Source organism: Musa acuminata, chromosome BXJ1-9 (assembly GCF_036884655.1).
Source record: "Musa acuminata AAA Group cultivar baxijiao chromosome BXJ1-9, Cavendish_Baxijiao_AAA, whole genome shotgun sequence".
Lineage (NCBI taxonomy): Eukaryota > Viridiplantae > Streptophyta > Magnoliopsida > Zingiberales > Musaceae > Musa > Musa acuminata.
Window position 1 is genome coordinate 47,740,916 of NC_088335.1, and position 24,085 is coordinate 47,765,000.

The window sequence follows — 24,085 nt, forward strand, 5'->3', positions numbered from 1 at the left end:
CAAAGCTCAAGTCAAAGAAAGAATAAAAGACCAAATATTTAATAAGACAAGATATGCTCTGTATATTTTTCACTATGCTATTCCTTGCTACAACAGAAGTACCTCATCCATCCATGGATGAAGTTGGCATAAATCCCTACAATACTGGACACATGAATAGTCAGTCAGTCCTCAATGACAAATATTGTCTTATTTTTGCCCACATCAGGTCAAAAAAATACCACTGAATGGATGATGTTTTCAGATCACAATATTCCCCTGAATCTCTAATTAATTTATTTTCTTTTTAAAATCTTTTTCTTTGTCTATTTTAATTTTTAATTTTATTATTATTTTTTTAAAAATTAATTAATTAATTATTAATTTAATTTAAAATTATAATTTTTAGAAATTAAAAACATACCGTCATTTTGGTTGAGTTCGGACCGTCAAACTATTAACCTGACCTGTGACTTATTCTATTCCCATGCAAACGGCAGCACGGTGGAGTCTCTCACAAGGCAAGAAGAAGAGTAGGAACACACACGGAAAAAGGAAAGAAGAAGAGTAGAACCACCGAGCTAGCTGACACCCAAGTAAATGAAAAGGGCACTACAGACAAGATAATACAAACACACACATTCTGCCTCCTGCAAGCAAAAGATTTAGACCGGATGATGGTAAACTACAAGGAAAAAGACTGAGAGATGACAAGGAGGGAAGATCAAAAGGGAGCTACAAGAAAAGCAAGCACAAACACACAAACCCCTTCTCTCTATATAATTACACGAGCCTTACACTGAAACGTAGCGGTAGTATCCCTCGCTCCCAGCTCCCAGTCCATATACTACTCCTCGCCACCACCTCGACAGTACCCACACTGTCTCTCTTCACTCTTTCCTTCCTCTCTACCGGGTTCTGGTGCTCCGCGGTGATGGGAAGACAATGAGAACCGGGTGCCTTCTCCCGCTGTCATGTCGCCCTCCCCCTCCCCCTCCCCCTCCGACTCCTCCGCCTCCTCCTGCTTCGACCTCCTCTGCGGCGAGGACGCCGGAGAGCTCGCCCCGTTCGGCGACGGCCAGCCGATCGCCGGCTTCGTAGGAGGCGAGGGGGCGGCCGCCCGCTCGGCCGGGCCCGACTCGCTCGACCCCGTCGCCCGCCGTGACGCCGTCGCGTGGATCCTCAAGGTCAACTCCCCCGGCGCACTCTAGAATTGTCTCATACGCTTCTGCTAACCTGCGCGGGTCTTCCCCTTCCCTTCCCCCCAACTTAACGGACGTTTGGTTGCTTTTCGTAGGTTCGCGCTTACCACCGTTTCCGTCCGCTGACGGCGTGCCTCGCCGTCAACTACGTGGATCGCTTCCTCTCTTCTCACCGCTTACCGGTAATCGACCGATGTCCCTTGTCTGAGCTCTTCTCCGTCTGATTCTGATCGGACGGGCCGCTGTCTCTTCTCGGTTAGCATAGTAATACTCGTATTTTACACTAAGATCCCTCGGCTTGTAGCTATTAGCACAGAAATCCCCTTGCTCAAGAAACCAGCACACCTTAATGCTGAGTTCTTTGTACAAATGGATGCTATCGTCCAAACTTTGACCTCCTTCTAATATCATGACATTGCATCAGAATGTTAAATGCAATGCTCAGTGAAGCGATGGATGGAATTTGCTGCGTGCAGTCTTGAGAAGATGATGACTTGTGTGTGGCCTCGCATTGCTTGTTACATGTTAGGATTTATGGGTAATCTCATGCTGGTTCTACCAATGCAGCAAAATGGATGGGCACTGCAGCTTCTGTCAGTGGCCTGCCTCTCACTGGCTGCAAAGATGGAGGAGACAGTGGTGCCATCCCTGTTGGACTTGCAGGTAACCGAGCTGAAGAAACTAGTGACTACTGTTCCACCAAACATGCATGCATTAAGGCCTGAGTTGATTGGTTAGGTTGAGGATGCCAAGTTCATCTTCGATCCTCACACAGTGCTTCGCATGGAGCTTCTTGTGCTCGCCGCACTGGATTGGAGGCTTCGATCTGTGACGCCTCTCAGTTTTGTCGATTTCTTTGCCCACAAGATCGATCCATGCGGTAGAACAGCCAGGTTGCTGGTTTTGCAGGCCACACAAGTCATATTAGCAGCAATGCATGGTAATCTTCAGTTCTTGTCGTGGGTATTATATCTCAATGTTAGAGATCTGCGGTGCTTGAATCTGAATCATGTGCTGCAACAGAGGTTGACTTCCTAAGTCACTGCCCACCAGCACTTGCTGCAGCTGCCATGATCTGTGCAGCTGATGAAACACAGGATCGGACCTTTGTTAATCCTGCAACCGCAGCATCATGGTGTGTTGGGCTAACTGAGGTAACTCATGAAGACATATTGATCTGTTGTTTTTGTTCTTAGTATCACCATCATCATCATCATATGCTGTTGTTGCAGGAGGGAATTGGCAATTGCTGTCGACTGATGCGACAGGTTGCTGTGGATCAAAGGCTGAGGAAGTCTCCAATGATCCTGTCGCAGCACAGAGTGACCAGTCCAGTTAAAAGGGAGTCAGGCATCTCATCTTCCTCCTCAGCTCCACCCACCAAAAGGAGGAAGCTCAACAGCAACTGCAATTGAGTGGCTGATGAAAAGAGCCCTTGCTACAAATAAAAGGATGGGCCTTGGGGAATAAGAAGAGGAGTGGGCATGACACTTGTTGGCTTTGCAGATTTCTCAGCATCATAAACAAGAGGTTGGTTTGATTCCACAAAATGTGCAGATTAGTATATTGTGTGTGTATGTCTAGTGAGTTAGGCACTCTGGATAATGTTTTTTTCCTTTCCTTTTTGCTATTGAGTAAGCCATGATGGCATTAGAGTTGCAGAGTCCCAAGGGAGGGGGGTCTGCTGCCATTGTTGATGTATTGGTTTGTGAGGACTGTGAGGAGTACTTGGTTTCTTTCATGGCCACTGTAAAATGATGGGGGTTGGAATTCAAGGAGGGAAGCAGGTAACTGGTGAGATAGAGAGAGAGAGAGAGAGAGAGAGAGAGAGAGAGAGAGAGAGAGAAGGTCCAGATCTCATGTTGCTGGTCAAACTGCTGCCTCAACCTCATCTCTTCTTTTTGTTCCTGTGTGGAGGTTTTGTTCCTTGAGCAGTGTGATCGTGAGTGTCATGCATGTGTTTTTGAGCATGCTTGTCAGCCTGAAGAGGGTGGCAGTCACTGAAGCTTCAGGCTGCATCCTGGAGATGGTGATGCAAATATTTGTGTCTGTATAAAGGCCAATTGAAGGCTGTCTATTCTGAACAATCTGCAATACAAAACCTGATATTTCTATTGTCAATTCCAAATTCCTTATTTACAGATCTCATTGTTCTCGGCAATGAGGATCTGTCATGAAATAGAAAGAGCTTCAAATGAACAATCACTGCTTTGGATGAATGTGCAGATCAAAAGGCATTTTATTTTATGATGGAAAAAAGGGTATGAAACTAAAAGATTCTGAATGCAAAATATAAATAACAAAATATGATATGTTTTCTGGGCACATCAAACACCATCAAACATATCAAATGCTCTTGTGGGAACTCTGAAACACATGAATAGTTATCTTTCAGCAGTTCTTACTGCTAACATGTGGTGTGATGGTCTCCTCTTTCTCTTTGTAAAGGTAGATTATATTATAGTCTAATTTATTTTCATTTCAATCTTTGATTCATTACTTAATGAAAGTTGATCCAAATCCCACATTATTTTTCAAGATTAATATATTTTAAGTCGCGGATCAAACCTACTCTTTAGATTGTGAGACATTTCAAACATCTGCACCCATCTGTTCATGCAGAAGTCAACAAAAAGCATGAAAAGGAGGAAAAATATCAGCAACCCTCGCCATACTCCTTCCTCCCTCCTCTACATGTTCTTGACAAGGACATGATTGAAGCTGACGTATAAACAAAACCCCTGCAGCTCCTCTAAAAGATAGAGGTTTATGTGGGAATTAGATGGCACAGAAGGGCTGGCATCTGTGTGGGGGACACTGACGCAATACGTGGAGGAGAAGAGGAGCGAAATGATGGAGAGGACAGAGGCATGATGAGACTCGGTCGGAATGCGTCCAACCAGCACAGCTCAGGCCGTCGGGTACGGCCCCGAGCATCGTTGCTTGTTCCCTGCCCTGCTGCTAACGAACTTGTAGACGATGCTAATGGGATGCATCTCCTCCACAAAACAACACCCAACAGCTGCACGCTGATTGGGTCCGTGGTCTTTCTTGTGAAACCTCTGCCACCGGGACCGTTCATTCATTGCACAACTCATGTTCTACAGTTCCAGGATGCATGATAGTTTTGCTTGCGGATGTCTCAACTCCATGAACACCGCATGCTAATACCAGGGTTTATACCAAGAAGACGTATTAGTATCTAAATTGATCATCGATCCATCTACGTCACTATTGAGGATTGGATCTTCGAGGGGGTCAGATGCTTAGCCAAGTTAAATCCCTCGCGTCGTGAGCATCATCTACAAACTCCGACTAGTTAGGCTTCTCTTTTTGCATCATAATGTCTTGGAAGTTCTTAGAATTTGTTATGAAATGTGAGATTTTTCCGAAGAACAATAAATGGATCATGTAAAAGAGGTCTTGTTTTCTCCTTTTTTGACTTAATTTTCTCGCATGATAAGCACCATTATCGGAGGAGTATGCTTATATACATGTGGATTGCGTCAGAGTTACAGCTAGAGAATCTTTCCGGGCTTCTCTTTCTGCATCATGAATGATGTTGAACATGTTGGAAGTACTTGACTTTGTTCTAGAGATTGGATCATGCAAAAGAACTCATGTTTTCTCAAATGACAAGTCGTATATGCAAGAGTGAAGTCCAAATCTTGGAGGTGGGGGGGGTATGCTCATACCCATGTAGATTGTATCAGGGTTTTTATGAAGGAATCTCTCGTGGCTTCTCTTTCTGCATCATGAATGATATTGAACATCTTGAAACCTTTCAGACTTTGCTCTGAATTATAGGACTTGGACCATCTGAAAGAATTCTTGTTTTCTCCTTTGAGCTTGACCTGTTTTCTCAAATGACAAAAATGACACGCAAGAGTGAAGTCTACTATTTGGGAGGGGTATGATCATCATATACATGTAGATTGTCATACATGAATGATGTTGAACATCTTGAAATCTGTTAAACTCTGTTCTGAAAAGTAAGATTTTTCCTGAACAATAGACAGTGGGGAAAGGAAGCTGCAGGTGGATCATGTGAAAAAAGCTCTTGTTGTTCTCCTATGATCTTGATTTGTTGTGTGGTTCTATTTGTTTCCATCTCTCACTCTCTCACTACATGTTCATTATTGGTCCTTTTGAGATCTTGCATCCTCACTTTACATAATGAGTTTGCGAAAATTGTCGGTTTGTAAAGATAAAGAACCAACACAGTTTTCACTGTGTTAGATTCTGAAGTACAACTATCAAGCAATGTGCTTCCCAGCTCAAAGTCTAACTGGAGAATATGCTCCACCATCCATGTTCTTTTCCTCCTCTATGAACTCTAACACCTCCAATCCCCTCCTCCACTTTTTTTACCCCCTAAAGATGACAGATCAATGCTCTTTTCCTAGAGTAATGTTCTTCTGATTCATTTAGGCAATTGGAATTTTTATTTTTACCATATGGTAGATCAAAATGTTTTTCTTCCAAGAAGTTTAGAAGTCATCTATGATCCATCTTCCTTTAATTTAAACAAAAAAATGTCAATTTGATTAGTTAATTCACAGGGCTCGAATCGAAAATAGATTATGTTCAGAATCTTTTCAGGAAGGTTAATTATGAGTCTTTTGTTCCTAAGATCTTAATATAAGGCCCTGAACATTGAAGAACAGATTAAGTATAGATCATAAATCTACAAACAGATTTTAATGTGTAAAAGAAATATATATAGCCACTATTTCTAATATCTAAGCAGTAGGAAAAGATATGACAAAATAAACAAAAACTAGCTGTTGGTGTCTTCATGCCGTGTCCCGAGAGTTAGTACGGCTTGGTTCGGTCCCCGATTGTGTGAGGGTGTCCACATGGATGTGTGAGACGGCGATGGAAGGATGAGGTCGGGTTGGGGTTGACGCCTCCTGGGCTGACCTAAGGTGAGACTTAAGCTCTCGCTTCAATGCTGCCTTCCTGCTCAAAAGGTCAATGTCACGAGGGGAATCCTCAACTCGACCTCTTTGAAGCTCAAGTTAGATCGAGGTGAGTTTTAGGGTCTTTTTTTCTCTCTACCCCTTATGCTAACCAGGGGATCATTACTTATACCTGTCGCACGCTTTGTATGACCCCGGGCAGCATTGGCATGGCTACACGTCATTATCAAGCCTGCCACGTCATCTCAAGCTCGTATCACATGCATGTGCCTCGTCGGCTTCGAGGCGCCATGTCGGCTCTGAGGTGCCGACTCCGAGGTGGCTACTAGCTGTTGTCGAGTGGGCGGTACTAGAATATTCCCAATCACTAGCATCCCCAAGTATGTTGAAGGACTAATGTAAATCTATTGAAGGAAATAGAATGAACAAAAGAGAAGCAGAATTCAAACACATGGTCTTCTTCAGCACCATGTTAAATCTTCTGTTGTCAATCATCCAAAATCTTAATTAGCTAATAGTTGTGTTGTGATTTAATTAAGAATCAGACACAGGATTTTACATTTCATTACAACTTTTAGCTACTATTCAGCTTAAATTGTTAGAAAAGGCCCCAAAAAAATTACAAAAGTTGTAGCATATGAATTATTTGTTTCATATTGAGGAGCATTACTAAATGCCATAAGCCTCCATCAATGTCACTCATAATTCCTGCATGAACTTTGCCAGAAGAGCAGCATACATTTCATGCGTTGCTATATATTAGATAGCACAAAGTGTCGATTTTGGATTCATTTTGATAACAATGGGGGCACACCATCATACACAAGTATTTTCACTTTATAGTGGGAAGGTAGGTGAAGATCAAAGTCTTTTCATGCTTAGAAGTCAGGAAAAAAATCATGCACTATAATAATGTCTGAGCCTACAGACTCCTCTCATCATCAAGAATTCAATTTAGTAAATGTAAAAGAATTCAATGTTATGACATATGCCTGAAATTTACTGGAAAGTTGTAGTGGTGCCTCAAGCAAGCTAAAAAGTAGAGAAATTGGAGGAATTACCCTGAAAATAGATAACCATAAAGTAGTCAAGAGGATAATGATGATGATCCAATTACTAGAAAGAAATCAATCTATGAGTTCAATTCTGTATGTAATTACAATTGTGCAAGCAGATATATGCCATTGAATTAGGACTGACTTAGCATAGTAAATAATCTTGTTTTCTTTGTGGACATCAATATTTAAGGAGTGTGTATAGATTTTATATTGATTTTTTTTATTTTGTTGATTTTCTAGACTTTTTATTGAGGTCTTCTCCCTCACCAAATAGGTGGTTCTGTTTAAGAACATCATGAACAAACTCCCTCCTAACAAAATTCATGATAAATTCCAGCAGTTAAAACTGGAAAATGTGGAAGCTTCTCTTGTTTCAAAGCTGAATGTGCTATGGTGGACAAACTCACACATGCATGGCATGTTTTCAAGTGAGAGAAAGATCTGCAGATGCAGTTCTTTTCTCCATCTCCCACCTGGGGTGCACCAGGGCTTGCTTTCCATCTTCCCCTGCTTTTTAGCACTCTCTTTTGTCCATGCAAGGAATCCCATGAATAAGCCTAAAAGCCAAAGACTCTTTACCACCCACACCCTTACCACCTTTCTTTCCCAAAGGATTCTTAGCCAAAGGTGGTCATAATTTTATAAAGAGAGCTTCACCTTTTATTCCTTCTCTTTTGGTGCAGGAACTATCTACCTCATGGTGTTGCTACAGGACCTTATATAATGGAGCCACAAAAGTCAGCATTTTGACACAAGTTATGTAGATATATGGTGATCCCTCCATGTGATTGGAGGCAGCAAAAGTTTTGAATCTGCAAGCACTATTCAGCAAAGGGGAAGATGACTGATCACTCTCAAGTATTTTCTTATGAATGCATTCACCCTTGAATTCTCCGAACTAAACTCATTCTTAAATTCTTTACTGACTTAAGCATCGAAGAGTTACACGGGATATGCTCTCTTTATAGTTCTATAGGATCCTTCGGTTTATGAAGAGTCTATTTCTAGATGTTTCTAAGGGACTTCCGATTTTAGACGCGATAATATTTAAAAAATAGATTAAGTTATGCGGAGTTGACAATCATTTCTGAAACTTGAATATTAAAAATTCCTAAATATATTAAACTCTAGATAATTAAATTACCAAATTAAACTTAGATTTATCATATGCATAATTTTGCCAGTGACTCCTTTTCACAAACCCATGACCAAAATCTACATGTTCTTTTTGGGCTTCACAGTGCAGAAAATAAAGTTTACAGAGATGCCATATTGTCAGCTTACTTCTGCATTAGAAAGAATGAAGGCAAGGTCCTATGTTTAATCATCAGGAGCCATCATCTACTTGTGCCATGATCTGCTTCTCCCTTTCTACTTTTCCTCCTTTTCTTTCCTGCCATCATGGTATGCAAATGAAGAAGACACTTTGATGGCTGTGGGGAATGACAAGGTTCAGAGAAGTGGTAGATGACACATATAACTTCATTGTTAGCAAAGGAAGGGAGGGAGGGGGGGACTCCAAAAGAAAAGCAATTGCATCATGTGGACTTTGTTCCCACAAAGCAGATATTCCAAATGATGGTAAAAGGCCATGTAAAGTAGCCTGGATCAAGATTTCTACAGGAAAATAGTAGATCAAAAAGATGATTCTTCTTTATGTTAAAAAAAAAGCTAATGACTTGCTTCTTGATGCAAACATTAGCAGCTTTCTAGCTTGCCCTGACAATGAGAGATCATAAAACTTCCTGAGCAGAAGAATCACAATCAGTAGCAAAAGGGATTAACAATCAAACACAAGTTAGAAAAACCGATATAAGATTTATGAGATTCAGCACTCCCTATCAAAATTGATGGAGTTTTTTTTTTATCCTATTTCTCAACCTCTCTAGATTAAATCATAACCTATTTTTCAAGCACTTGTAATTTCTAAGAATTTTTTACTTAATACAGAATTCTTTACATACATGGACTCCCTGAAACTCGTCGAATCCAACCGGAAATACTAATTGGATCTGATATATTATAACATAAAGTTTGATAAGAAAATGGATTAACAGTCTTATGATAGCATAATATGTCCTCACGAATTTTATCAAGTTTCTCATCCATGTACTCAATAATTGTGTCTTGCTATTTATATCCTTGGATCGATAGAACTGTATTGAGAGCTGCCTGATGCATGCTGATCTCATGCTCTGTCATCTCTGACTGCAAGTTTCACGCATTCTTTGGATCTTGTTTGAAGCAGTAGCAGCTATAAGTATGAAGACATATGATTCTGCAATGAGCAACCCTGAAAACAATGGCAACCTGCACACCATGCTAGCATCAGGTTGTCATCTCTGACTGCAAACTTTAATGCATTCCTTGGCTCCATGATTGAAGCAGCAGCAGCTTAGTGTGGAGTCATATGATTCCACAATGAGTCACTCTGCAAACAGTGGCAACCTGCACGCAGTGCTGGCAGGGAGGAGGACAGTAGGATTGATAGATTGACTTGCAATGGGTTTTAGTCTCCACACAGCACTCAATTAGCATCACATGCATTAACTTGACAGCCATCAAGAAAGATGGCACAACAAGCTGTGGCATCCATCACAATGCCACTGAACTGGCAATCATCAACACAGGAAAGAGTTGCTGATTCTGACTTTACATGAATCATACTAATTTGTGATGACTCCCTGGGCCTGTATTGGGCTAAAAATCTTTGTGATAAAACAATGGAGAGATTGAATCACAACATACATAGTGTCAAAACTAGTGGTGATTATGGTTCCCAAATCGTCGGTTTCGGTTCTATTATATTAGGAACCACAATCGTTCCAAGCGGTTCCAATTCCAATTTAATTAATCGAGTTTCGATCGGCAAAAAAGTAAATTATTATATTAATATTTGATCTTAAGTAATTAGGCTTTAAATATAAAATATCAACCACTATATTTTTTATTTTATTTTTATATTTAATCGAGTTGAAACTATTGATTCTGGTTTCAGTTCCTCTTAGACCAATTCAATTACTATTTGAATTGAACTATGGTCATTAATTAACTGTCTCATGTGATTGTATACTAACTAGTCCATAAATTTGCTTCATGAGAGATGCTAGCACTAGCACAAGTAAAAGAATGAGATACTAACCCATTCTACCATTTTTTTTATAAAAATATATTTTTATTACATTAAATGGTATATATGACGCTTACACGCATACTTGAATCTAAAAACTATTATTTTGTATAATAATACACTAACCAACTCAAATGTCTCAATAGAGATAAATTGATTCTTGCATTACAACTATAGATCCAATCAAAAAAGTCTAACAATCTATTTATTGTATTGTATTATATATTTATTTTTTTAGTAATGATCTAATTCTTATATAATTTGAATTCGATCGCAAATCTTAATTTCTAATTTAAATTTAATTATATAAATTTTGATTTAAATTTAAGACTCGGATTGAGCTTGGTTCGAATATATAGTCGTGTCATTAATTATTTTATTTTAAGTTTTTGTCTTAAAACAGGTGGAATAGAATGACCTTGTTAAAATATAATGATTATATCGGACACATTTGACACCTATTTAAAGCTATTATTACCTTCACACCAAAAAAAAAAAAAAAAAGAGTTCAATCGAATACTTTATTTTTATCCTTTATTTGATATTAAAAGTATATTGATTATTCCTTATAATTAAATAGTTTTTATAAATATTATATATTTGATTCCATCTATAAATCTAATTTCTTTCGTATGAGTATTTTGTAGCTCGGATCGGGCTCGGGTTTATGCACGAGTTGACCCAACCCGCCCGAGTTAGCACAGCGGTAACTCCCAACAAGCCTTCGTACCTTCTCCGGTGTCACAATTAGGAACCGCACTGATGCGTCTCCTTCCTCCTCCGGTCCCCATCTCCCCGGGCCAATGGCAGCATCCGGTCTACGCCTTCCCCGACCCCCTCCCTCAATTCGCCACAGCCGTAATCATTTCTCTTCCGTCTTGATCTCTGTTTGGTTTGGTATTGCTTGTGATCGTTCATGTTTCTGGATATTAACCTTTGCAGGAGACGCGGAAATTCGAGGGCGAGTTCCGGAAGACGCTTGCCAAGAGTAAGGAGATAGTCGGCGACGACGTCGACGCCGTCTTTAATTTTGTGCATTTGGCTACGAGGGCATTGGTTGGTCGATCTCCTTGTTGTCAAGGTACGATAGCTCGTAACAATTTCTCGTCTGTTGATTGGCTGGTTAAGAGTACTGATCCAACCTGGGGAATTGAAATTGAAAATGATAGCAAGGTTGGGTTCGCAATTCTTTCGATCAAGAAAAGGTTTGTTTAGATGAACTGTAACAATGGCAGTCTTGAAATGTTATAAATTAGTCAAAAATCAGTTCTTTTTATATAATTTAGGAACTTAGCTACTCTGTTATATAATTTGTTGTTCCAACTTATGTTATATTCATCGAAAATAGTAGGATCATAGATTGTAACAAGCTTTTCTTTATCTTCACTTATAACTTTGGCTGCTCTCCATGCTAATCATCCATGTTTAGGATCAAGACATGCTAATCTCCATGCTAACCTATTCCTTTTTCTTATTCTTCTAAATTTTCAGAAACGTTATAGTGGAACTATAAGGAGCATATGATGTGAAGCTAAATTATCATGAAAAGGGTTTGAATCATTTTATGTCCTTAATAAGATTTAGATGCTCATTATTCATTCTTTATCTAGTACACAACTGATATGTCCTTGCCTTTGCAATGTAAGATTGTTTAAGGAGATAGCAAATCTACCTCATTATCAAACTTATAACAATGTTTTTATGGTGCATTGTAATCTAGATATTCAACAACTTATGTCACAAGGAGTACAGTGGTCCTGGGACACTGTTGGTGGGAAATGTTCCTTCAACTAAAGGAGAAGAGACTTCCCGGAGCTCCTATAGCAGCAAGTGTGGCTCTTCTGTGGGCACAAAGCTATGTAGGTCAGGGCAGGGAGATCTAGACTTCCCAACAGTCTCAGTGACCATTGTTCATTCATATAATTTATTAGGTCTTCTGACAACAGAGTGATAGCTTCACTGTAAAATATGACTAGTTTCAGGTTATATATAGAGTAAATATACATAGATGTTTTCTAAGATGTTTCACTTGCCAAAACTCTGTCTTTCCTGTCTTTTTTACTCATGTGACTGTTTGCTTCAAATTCAACTAAATTGAAATCCTGAATCAGTAAGGAAAGCTAGTATCAGTAACTTTGCAATTTCTTGTTCCATAAGCTCTAGATCATGATGATATGTATCTTTGTTTCTGACTCTTGTTGATTACACGATGGACTGTTATTCAAATGTATACTTCCTCTACAAGGAGACTCTTTTAAGTTTTTCCTTATGGTAGTACCCTCAATTTTTCATGATTTGCATCCATAACCAATATCACACTAACCACATGAACCTCATCTCATGCCTGAGATGACTTGTCTTTTTGTTGTGACAACAGGGTAAGAGAATTGCACAATTAGCTTCCCATCTCTGAGATGCTCTGAAGCGAAGGACGCCATTGCCTGCCTCTCACTGCCATCTGTGTGCTGCTTTTTTGTCTATCACTCCCCTGCTTTGTTACCTGTATCATCTCATAAACACAGAGCAGTGAGAACACATCCAAACAGCTGACTGACAGTAAAAGTCCCTTAAATCTCCTGCGTTTTATTCAGATTATTATGAAGTAACTTTTTAGCATTCTTACAATTGTCAAACAGCAGGTAGTAAATGGGTGACTTGGGTTTTAGCTGTTCAGGTGACTAGAACTTTGTGTGGTATTTTTCTGTTCAATATATTATTACAAAAAATGCTGTTTGATTGACAGTAAAATCCATAGCAGTTCATGTAGTATGATGTTCATGGATCTCTAGCCATTTGAAGGATGACTTGCAGCAAATACAGTAGAATGTACCTGATATCTACTTCTTGAATCCTCCAGGTTTGCCTCACCATCCTGATCTTTTGTTCTATGCTCTTGTTGCTGTTTTCTAATCAGTTCAGCCTGGCTCTTCCTTATCTTCTCATATTTCCTTTGCCTCAGAGCCTTTGTAACTTCTGAACAGAAATGTCCACGAAAAGCTCGACGTTAGCCAGCATCAGAAAATCTAAACAAAGTGATCAGGAATTACTAGTCTGAGATGGACTTGCATAAGGAAGAACAGATTCGGACCCTGGGAGGTGATCAGCCGGTAGACTTGGCCGAGCAAGAGCATATCCTTGGGCTTGAGCAGCTTTACGCGGGTAAACCGGACGCTGCTGCCATCCTGCTTCTCCTCGGAGACGTAGAGGCTGACAAGGGCAACATGGTAGCCTGGATTGGTCTTCATGACATCGGCAGCACTCGTCGGCCAGTACAGCCTCTCCACCCTCCCCCCAGGGTGTTGGATCACCACGGTCGCCACCTCCGATGCCTGGCAGTTTCCCATCCTCCTCTCCCTACCTATTTTCTTTCTCTGATACTGTTTGGTGTATGATGACTAATATATCTACAGCAGTGGGAGAGGGAAGGAGTGTCGAAGAGAAGAAAGCAGCATTCAACCAACTGCAGCTGCTGCCATTTTGCGTTTGGCCTTATTTAACGTGATGGAAGGGAGGTGAGGCTCTCAAACACTGATATTATACCATAATGTATCCTGCACTTGGTGTGTTAATATAATGCAGGGAAAGAGATAGAGAGAGGGGCCAATGGGAGCACACTTCCTCGGTTGATGGGTTATCTTCCACGTGGCATGATGTCGATGAGTGGTGGGTTGGGAAATAGCATATGGCAGGCGTGGTCTACGTTGCAGGCCATGGATGTGGATGAGGGAGACGTCATCATCTATTGCATGCAGCAGCTACTGCAACACCAACACCACCAAGGAGCCTGAGATTCTTCATGTCATGAGCGTGGTCCGGGGGATGTGAAGGGCCACATTACCAACAAGAAGGTAAGACGCTGAATCACTGATAGAGAAGTAACCTCTCGTTGCTTTGTTCATCTCACCAGCTCATATGGAGTGAGTGAGACCTGGGGAACCAAAGCTACCACCTTTCTGCGATGGTTGCTCGATGCTACCTGAAGATGGCTTATCTTTTTGGTGCTGGCTCAGGGAAGAGTCAGGTAACGGTCAGCAGCAGTTGCTGCCGTCTTTGTGTTTCACTAATATAGTATTGCTTAAAGATGTGGTTTTCAGTTCATGAAGCTTTCATTCTGATGCTGTTGAAGAAAATGTTCCAAGGTAACCCACCTTGTTTTGTGTGTGCATTGCATCTGCTTTAGGTGATTGTGGCATGAAATCAGTGATCATAGTCAATGTCCAAAAGTAGGGTCTATTGATTAGTGCACCACTTGCACCTGGATTTCATTAGTGTATCCAAAGCATCTTCATTTGTTTAGTCGCCATAGTTCTACACATAAACATGCTTCCATGTTCGTTTCTGAAAGAGTTAGCTTATGTGCATCAGACAAATAACTTTAAACAAGTACTTTGGACGGCCACCATTATTATTATTATTATTCTTCTTCTTCTTTTCAGCACACCCTTCTGCCATATATATTAAACAGTACCACCACCACCTTATCTAAGTGCCATAAACCTGGTGGTGGTTGTGTGGTGGTATGTGAATACGCTAACCCTATCGTACTGTGTATCAGAACAGGGACTACTCACCAGACAGTTTGGATGTTTGCAGGGGAACCCCATAAGAAGTTAGAAGGTATGACACTCTTAAAATACTAGGTTTTTGGACTGATGCATACATGTAAAGAATGGGTTATTTAAGTTTCTCTTCCTTCAAAGCAGTCCTCCCCAGTGTCAAGATCCCCCTTCATTTGGTCCACATGCCCACTACGTGCCATTAAGAGGCCATGTGGAGTGTCGGATTTCTCACACAGACCTATCTCTTCTTATTCAAACAAAAACCAAGAGGAGATGATGACCTAAGGTACCTACCTCTTCTTCTGAATTCCACTAATTTAGCTATCTAGATATCAGGATTAAAATATCTTAAGCATATGAAAGTTGCTTTGTTGAACTACAAGCAAGCTGGTGATCTTTCTGGACCCTCCTTTTGTCATACATGTCCTGTTGGCTGAATACAGTCAGGTGCCATTTGTCATCTTTTGAAGACTATAATTCAGACCATGCTTAGATACATTTCTGGTTGGCTCCACTTCTTACATTCAGTACTCAATCTGATGCCTTTGGATCAAGCGACTCAGGTCCCTGAAAACTTCTCACTAGATGATATGGATTATCCTTGAAATGTAGTATTTCTCAGCACAGTTATACTACGGTTTGGAAGAGTACAAAGACATCACCATTAAAAATTAGGCAAACTTGGAATTCCAATAGGCAAATATGAAATGTTCTCACTACACCAATATTATTTGCTTTCTTAGATTAAATGCAACACAAGAACCAACTGTGCCATGTTTCAGATAATGGCTTTTTGTTGAGATGGACCCTTCAGGCCTTCATTCTCTGAGACAGTAGTAGCAATGCCTGTCCACAACCCTCTCCCTTTCTCGTCTCCTTGTCTGGGTTTCTTTGACCGAGACAAGACTCATGATTTCGGACAGGACTCATGATTTCGGTGCTCCATAATGCATTCATTTCAGTAAGTAGCGGTACTTTGTGCACTTTGAAGCTCCATTATTGCAGGCTTGCAGCTACCACCACAAAGATTTCAAGTGCAAGAGCTGGACTTTTGGAATGCGGAAAGCTTTAAAACTTGTTATCAACTACTTGAAAAGGTAAACACAGCATCCATTAAACTTTTCCAGATCTCTCATTAGGAGCAACACTAATTTTTTTGGTTTAATTTGTCATAATCTGACTACATGATTAAAATAGTTGGACCACAGACAACAGTACCATTCACTGTTCTGGTTGATAAATCAACTTCATTTCTACATCACTAAATTCCATCCACATTCTCATACATGAAAATGACGAAGATTTGGAATGAAAGACAACTGCAAGAACACATAATAGATGAAGATTAGCTTGTCAACCTTTGAAATTGATTCCATTATGTTTGGGTTCATGCAGTAGTAAATGGTTTCAAACATGTAAATTTCTATGTTGTTTCTCTTTGTTACCTCACAGCACCTGTAACCTGCTGAATGATGAACTTAGGGAGCACCATATGTAAAATGTCAATTAATGGATCATTTATTTCTAAATGTCAGATAAATTAGTTTGTTCTTCCTTTTTTCTGTGATTGCTTGAGACTAAAAAATGAATCATAAAAGAAACAAAATAATCATGGTCTGACATTAATGCTAAACCTTCCCTCAATCCAGATTTTTCTACTTTTGACCAAAAGCATTAAGGCACAAGGTTGTTCAGCTGACACCAAAGTGCAACAAATAATGGAACTTATTCTGACAAGCTTATGATGCTTAGACATTCCTTTTGTGTAAACACTCAACTACTTGAAAGATTGCTGTGAGCTAGAGGTTAATGGAAAGAATTGTTTCCATCCAGGAATTAGGTAAATCTGAAGAACAAATCAGGTTCTCAGCCTTCAGCTGAAGCTTAATCAAAGTCAAACCACTTGACAACATAATCAACTCCAAAAGAACAGCTATGGGCCCTGGCACAAAGGTTTGGCAGGATCTGATACCCTTGACCCCATATTTGTGGACTTGATCTTGATATCACAATTGAGCTGCTCAAAAGTTTATTTTGAACTCAAGTTGTGTTAGGTCACATTGATGCAACATAAACTTAAAAATGCAATTTTATGGTCAACAGGAGAGGCTATGTTTGTATGTAGACATGCTTTTCTCTATCACTAACACAATTGCCAGACTAGTGGAAGAACACAAGTTGAAGAATTAAAGCAATCACAAAAAGACTATTTCATGGCAGCCCAGCAGCACAAATGTTGGATTCCTCAGCTGGCTTGGATCTGACAGCCTGCAAAAACATGCCTAAACATCAGTAATCTACATGTCAATAAAAGGCATCATGTTCTTCTTTATGGGACATATTGATTAAGAACATACAAGTAATGAATCCTCTATGCAAAGAAAAATAGGGACAGAAAGGAAAACTATAATCAACAGGACAAAAAGAATTGTCCACAGGAGAACATAACTCAGACTTCAGACCATCAGCATGTAGACTTAAAGCAGCTTTCAAGTAAATGGATGTCAGAACAAGTGCAAACTATGATCACTGGCCTGCTTGGAAGCAATGAGATGATGCACAATTCATGTACATGTTGAAAGATAACATGGCAAAAGCTTGAAACCTTTGCTTGGTGTTGAAGGCAAATTCCCAAAACAGGACAGCTGACAAGACAGCTCTACTCCATCTTACACGCCCTATCATGTTCGAAATGAGGATTCCTTGCCACATGCGATACTATGTCACATGTTATGCTTATGTGACATGCTTTATCAGAAATTATCTGTGTTTTTGGGCTATTTTTCTCAATCGCTTAAATGCAACATAATATGTTTAAAATCTAATTATTCATGCATATCATTATCATCATCTTGGCATAGTCAAACAGCTAATGGTGCATAGTAAATAAAGAAGCATTACTCTAATAGGATGAGTTCATGCCCTAATAAAAAATATAGAGAACTCATATTATACTTGGAGTGGTATCCCTCACCCATATTCTCTAGATGAAGGAACGATCCAACTGTCATATTTGAAAAATCACTAATCTCCGAATGGAATCATTCTCTAGTATATTGGCCCTTCTTTAGTTGATAAGGATCATTTAGATCCTTTTATTATATTGGAATCATACATCATTTTATAACACATCATCATATCATCAATTCAATCAATTAGGTATACAACCATAAAATAGTAGATCATATACTAGGAGGATAATATAGGGGATTCTATCCAATGGGTGCTACTTGCTATACGATGAACCCAAAACTCCTATTGTGTGAGATTTAATTACGCAAGATCTCGTATTCAACCTAAGTAGGTTATTCATCTATTTATCAATCATGCATCGAGTATAAGCTATAGGTCAAAGATTAAGTGCTTATGGAATAAGATAACTCGAAGGAAAAATACATTATGTACATAGTGCAAGATGAATATAAGATAGTGTGCATACGATATAAGATATGTCCATAAAGTATGTACATATCTTATGACTAAATATGTCATCTTATGGTATTAGATGAATATAAATGTGTACATAAAGTGCTTGTCATAGACAACTAAGTTTATGTACAAAAAGTACACTGAATCTATCGTATGCACACTATGATCATGTATATGATTAAGTGCTTATGGTATAAGATGACTCCGAGGGAAAAATACGATGCAGCTCCATGCGAGCATATAGGTCATGTACATGTGGTTGGGATCGACCTTGTCGTTGGTCATACATCTTGTAGTAGGCTACACTCTAAAATTAATTTTAGACATTATAATTTTACATAGAAAAGTGTAGAGGATATGGCATGAGAAACACCATACACCAAGGAAACAATCAGTGCATGGATGACAGTAGCATGCTAAGGTACATGACGATGACTTGTTTGGGGTCAGACACATTGCTATTTACTCGACTAAAGCCGTAGCAAACCTACAGTAGTACCAACGTGTGATCTAAAGGGTTAAAAGCTACCATAATAAGTCAGCTGGATAGTTTTCAGAATGTCTATCTTTGCATGCAAGAAACCTTAAACCTAACCACAGCTTCCGCTATGCAAAGGGTCATGTCTACTAAGTGACACCCTTCTGGGATACTTATCTTAGATTCTTTATTCTTATCAATAAAAAAATAGACTTCGTAAGGACTATACAAATAAGAAGAGATGATGATATGTGATATTATAGAGAGATTATAAATCTTCTCTTATCTTCTTTTATTCCTAATCCATCTTCTCTCGTATCAACATGTGTGTATGGTCGTACGATGGGATGAACCATCGACGACACTCAATCACCAACACACCGACGAGGCATTCCATCGGTGAGGAACCAGTGTGATCTTCGATAGGCCACATAAGGATAGCTATCCCATCATGAGTGACAAGTAACACGTTGGTGTGTAGGCGATAAACGATCGTTGCACCACCAACCCATGCACATGGACACGATGGAACCAATAGCAGCTACAAGAGACGCTACGAGGGCGAAAAGTTATGATTATTTGTAAAATTATATTTGCCATTATAATTTTTTTTTATTTCAACTTGTGTCCTTTTGATAATTGTACCCTTTAAGAATCAAATTTTTTTTATATATCCTAATAAAATTATAGTTTTATGCTTCAAAATTTAAAAAAATTTATTTATATCCTCAATTATAAAATTAATTAATTTGATTTATTTTAATCAAATGCTTTAGTCAAACTTAATCAATACTATATTTTAACTATGGATTTAGATTCGATCAATTAAGTTTTGATCGAAACCGAAGAAAAATCAAATTTTGATCAATTTTAATCTTAACGAGCCTTTTTAGATAGGTGAATGGTTGGCCCAAATCTATGAGCCTAATTTGGATAGCCCAATTTTAGGCTTGCCCAATTAAATAAGATTGACTGATCTAATTTAAGGTTCCATGTGAAATTTTTAAAAAAATATAAATTATGATTTTCTTTGATAGTTTTCTCACATGACATATTGATAAAATTTTTATGTGATAAATAAATATCTAATTATTATTCTCGTATATTTGTTTGATTATTCACATACATATGTTTGAAATTATGAATAATATTTATTTTTCACGTAAATACATGATTTATGTTTATTATAGTTATCATATGAGTTTTGTTTTATACTGATTAATGCTCAACAATTATTACTGTTATTATTATTATTATTAAATAATAATAATAATAATTTAATTATGGTATGATTTCTTAGAAGATAACTTTGATGGGAGAAACTCCCCTAATTATTTATCTTACGCCCTCTACTCTGGCCTATAAAAGATATACATATATGTGGATATACAAATACGTAGATAAGATGATATAAGGATATGTAATATTGAGAGATTATATATCTTCTTTCATCTTCCTTTAGTCATGTGAATCAATTAATAAGATATTATATATGTTCTTTCATCTCCTTTTGTCTCTAATCCATATCTCATAGTGGTCTTATAATTTTCCTTATAGATCGACATCGTTATAATTTTTGGATTCGACAATGATGCACTCATAGATCGGAGCTTTTTGAATAACATCGAAAAGTATGTATCGTAAATTTAATATATTATTTTTTATTTCAAATTTTAGCATTAAAATTTTTTACATAACAAAAACATAGGAATGATTTTTATGCTGACAATGTCATGTGCTATTACTTTTTTTTTTTTTTGTACATTACATATCTATTATATGTTATCAAGCATCCAGTTAGACTTCCCCTAACTCATCTTTCTCCTTACCACAGCCGACCTTTTTGTTTTCACCCTTTCTTCTCTTTGTTTTCTTTCTACCGAGGGTGAGCAAACAATCAAAGTGATCATTAAGAGCATTACAGTACACATGCACGATATGATCATTTGATAGTATTGGTATAAACTACAGATTAGCCAAGATCTAATTTATCCTTCATCGAAGAATCTATTAATGAGATTACCGAATCATAATCTTCTCATGCTTATCATAATGAGTTTTTGACTTGAAAATTAAATAAGATTCTAGCATGTCATAGAGTCAAATAAGAAAGATTGGATGATTTCACCACTAACCTCGCTCCAATGATAGCTTAAGAGGGAGATCATGGTGTCTTTATAGGACATGACCCTGATCTAATTAGGAGTCATAATCTAATTAATTTAACTTAATTTACACTCCTAATTCAATTAAGATTTTATTTAAATTTTTGCCTCCACTTTTAATCAAAATATATTCCGAACCTAATTAGAAGGGATATCATGTCTAAGTTGAATTACCAAAATGTTCACAATAAACTTTAACCTAGATTTAAATACAAAATTCTCAAATTCTAGCAATCAATTGCATTATGTAAGAGATCAATGTCAAAAAGATTTCCAGGTCAAATACATATGAAAATGATCCATACAGTTAACCAAAAGAATATTTGCATTTTTTTTACAAATTACATTTTGCAAGGATCAAACATCTTGGTCTTGCAATCAATGATATTTGGATTGGACAACCTATATAGATGGGGCATTATATAGATTGTGCTCGTCACGAATGTTTTGATTATTGAGAAGTTTGAATGCCACTGGGAACTAATTACAGGTTCCAAAACAATCATTACAATCCATTATATTTCTTGAACCATGAGATCCATGAAATTGGTAGTATTCGGATTTAATCAGTACAAGGTTTTGAAAGGACTGGAAGGAAGCACAGGAGAGCCAAGCCAGAAACTCACCAGCCTGATTATATCATATGGTTCTCCTTCTCTTTAGATGCTTTCTTACGCAACCCCTGGGAAATAAGACCTCTGATCTCCTTGTTGGTGCTCACAGATTCATCAGCTCTGATGGAATTCCTATCCACGAATGGAGGATTATTATCTAGGGCCATAGAATCCATTGCTCGAGGCAGTCTTAGGGGAACATCCTCCCTGATGGTTGTAGCTTCATTGTTTTGTAGCATCGAGGGCGGAGAAGGTCCAGTTGGAACAAGCTGAAATGTTGATTTACGCCATTTTCTCCTCCTGCCTGGTTTCATTGCATTTCGGTTCATCTGGTTGACAATGCTAAAATTAGTACTTCGGAGGCATTATGTATGATTGAAACATGAAAGATAGCACTCGAGAGAATGCATGAACTTGCACACTTGTTTGCAGATTTCACACCTGGAGTTAACTACCAAATAATCTTTAGGAAGCCTAGTAGCAGTAACTCACGATAAAACATAAAATGATACCTGATATTCTTTTATTGTCTGTTGAAATGATAAAAATACAAGTACAAAAGAATGACAGCTCTTGTCCTTCTACTTGATAAACAATAGTCTTTGATAGGAATCCAAAGAATCTGAGTAGATAACATGTGCATAAAATGAGATTTTCTTATAGAAGATAAACTCATCATCGTTAATATTTCATACATTAATATCCATGTTTCTAGACACACTACAGATAAACCAAAATATTTAATAGGATTCATATCTCGTACATTAATACCCATGTTTTCAGACACCACAGACAACCAAAATATTTAATAGGTTTCTGTTGGAGAATATTAAAGACAGAAGAAATCAAAGAAAGCCTTCTTACAGTCGAAGTGCCTAATACTGTCTAAGAAGAAAAGTAAAGAAAATAGAGACAGATAAGCAATAATTTGGACAGAAGAATAAGTTCACAAATAAGTATGATTTTGTAAATATAATAAATCTGGATAAGTGAATTGTGTTTACTGCCATTATTTTAAGAAAATTAAGTTCATTAGATAAAAAAGTGTCAAGCTTATTGTTTCAAACAAGCAGAAATATTATATTGGGTCGAGACAAAATGGAAAATAACGTTAGTTATTACTCGAGTGCAAACACAAGGATTAGTTATGGGCCATCCTAACCAAAGAAAGAAATTTGAAGAAACATACATACCGCAGTATTCCCAATATTAGATAAGGGCTTTCTTGGTTGTACATCATTCTCTACAGTTTTCTTGCTCAGTGCACTCTGCAGAAGCATTGTGCCCTCAGATACCAATTTTCTATTCACATCATCCGCATGATCTAACGAAGAATGACTTCCACCACTTCCTGCTGCTTCTGAGTTGGTTATTTCATCCATATCAGTATTAATCAATCCACCTTTTCTGTTAGTACATTTTGAAGGAATACATCCACAATTAGTGCTGCAACCACTGCCAAGAGCTAGGCACTCACATCTCATGGTCTTACAAGATGATCCCTTTGAACAAGAGCAGCAATGATCAAGCCCATCCTTTTCAACCTTGATCCTTCCCTTTTCATTTGGTACCTCCGACAATAAGTTCTCCACAGTATGACTTTCTTCTGTTGTAGACTTTCCATTTTGATGGTTTCTAAATCGCTTCTTTATGTTCTTTTTTCCAGATTGTACCCAGTCTTCATCATTCAAATCAGAATGAGACTCCTCTGATGCCTCATCATCTGACTTGAACACATCTGACATGTCAGATTCTGATGTATCCATATCATCTAGATTATCAACACCTTGACTGGAACACTGGGTTTCTCTTGGATCCTTTGCCAAATAAGACATTTTTTCAGACAAGAAAAATTATGTAAAAGGACAGCTTATTAGATTAAAGAAAAGTGCATCAATACTAATAGCCATAACATGTTAGAATAAGATTACAAAATCTGCTAGGCAAATGCAGGGTGCCATATAATTTCGATATAACTTTGACAATAGAAAAAGGAGTAAATGACAATGTCAACCATGTTAATTTAAACTTTCTCAACAATTACTAATAGGAGACAAGCATCATAAATGAAAAACCACTGGAAAATACCATAACACCGCAAAACAAGTGACAGATGAGAGCTGTTCAGTAGAAGCAAGCACCTTATGCATAGCATTGGAAGGTCCATCTTCCTCATAAACACAGATATCAGTTCCAGAACTTCCAGCAGGATCCTCATTACGTCTCTTGGCAGTTAACCTCTATTTACATCATAAAAATGAAAATGTCATCAAACATGGAAACAATCTATGAAGGACTTGAAGTCGTGAATCAGAAAGCCTAAACATCAACAATAAACAAAAATATATTAACAAAAAGCCAGTCCAATCTATAAAGTGAACAAAAGTTCACCTTAAGAGATTCGGGAACTATACAATATTAAATGTACAAGCGAAATTTCTGATTGTCTGGTGTGGGGAAAAGCTTACTCTAAAAACTTAGCCATGCCAAAGGTTTATATAAATCAGCATAAGCTAACTTCTTCCATGTAATGCTTGTCATCCAAGCAT

General features: G+C 38.1%; 3 protein-coding genes across 3 annotated transcripts in view; 1 reads left to right on the plus strand and 2 right to left on the minus strand.

The window, feature by feature from the left end:
* The first annotated feature begins 779 nt into the window (after positions 1-779).
* On the plus strand, positions 780-3,302 carry LOC103999263 (cyclin-D1-2). Its single transcript, XM_009420964.3, has 6 exons — positions 780-1,166; positions 1,277-1,363; positions 1,749-1,844; positions 1,920-2,121; positions 2,205-2,335; positions 2,414-3,302. The coding sequence occupies exons 1-6, from the start codon at positions 954-956 to the stop codon at positions 2,594-2,596; spliced, it is 912 nt and encodes a 303-aa protein (XP_009419239.2). The 5' UTR covers positions 780-953; the 3' UTR covers positions 2,597-3,302.
* Positions 3,303-12,444: 9,142 nt separating this feature from the next.
* LOC135593925 (uncharacterized) lies at positions 12,445-13,635 on the minus strand. Its single transcript, XM_065084272.1, has 3 exons — positions 13,380-13,635; positions 13,122-13,264; positions 12,445-12,791 (listed from the first exon to the last, which is right to left on the minus strand). The coding sequence occupies exons 1-3, from the start codon at positions 13,633-13,635 to the stop codon at positions 12,687-12,689; spliced, it is 504 nt and encodes a 167-aa protein (XP_064940344.1). The 3' UTR covers positions 12,445-12,686.
* Positions 13,636-21,229: 7,594 nt separating this feature from the next.
* LOC135593927 (kinesin-like protein KIN-4C) overlaps positions 21,230-24,085 on the minus strand; it is a 13,907-nt gene continuing 11,051 nt past the window's right edge. The window contains exons 26-28 of the mRNA XM_065084273.1: positions 23,678-23,776; positions 22,730-23,353; positions 21,230-21,865 (exon numbers count right to left, since the gene is read on the minus strand). Coding sequence (XP_064940345.1) covers positions 21,557-21,865; positions 22,730-23,353; positions 23,678-23,776 — 1,032 coding nt within the window. The 3' untranslated portion in view covers positions 21,230-21,556. The remainder of the gene's footprint in view (positions 21,866-22,729; positions 23,354-23,677; positions 23,777-24,085) is intronic.

Coding starts and splice junctions, on each gene's coding strand:
- LOC103999263 (XM_009420964.3), top strand. CDS start 954: ATGTCGCCCTCCCCCTCCCCCTCCCCCTCCGACTCCTCCGCCTCCTCC. Junction 1,845..1,919: donor CATCCCTGTTGGACTTGCAG/GTAACCGAGCTG, acceptor TTGATTGGTTAG/GTTGAGGATGCCAAGTTCAT. Junction 2,336..2,413: donor GGTGTGTTGGGCTAACTGAG/GTAACTCATGAA, acceptor CTGTTGTTGCAG/GAGGGAATTGGCAATTGCTG.
- LOC135593925 (XM_065084272.1), bottom strand. CDS start 13,635: ATGGGAAACTGCCAGGCATCGGAGGTGGCGACCGTGGTGATCCAACAC. Junction 13,265..13,379: donor CCGGCTGATCACCTCCCAGG/GTCCGAATCTGT, acceptor ATTTCTGTTCAG/AAGTTACAAAGGCTCTGAGG. Junction 12,792..13,121: donor ATTCAAGAAGTAGATATCAG/GTACATTCTACT, acceptor GAGATGATACAG/GTAACAAAGCAGGGGAGTGA.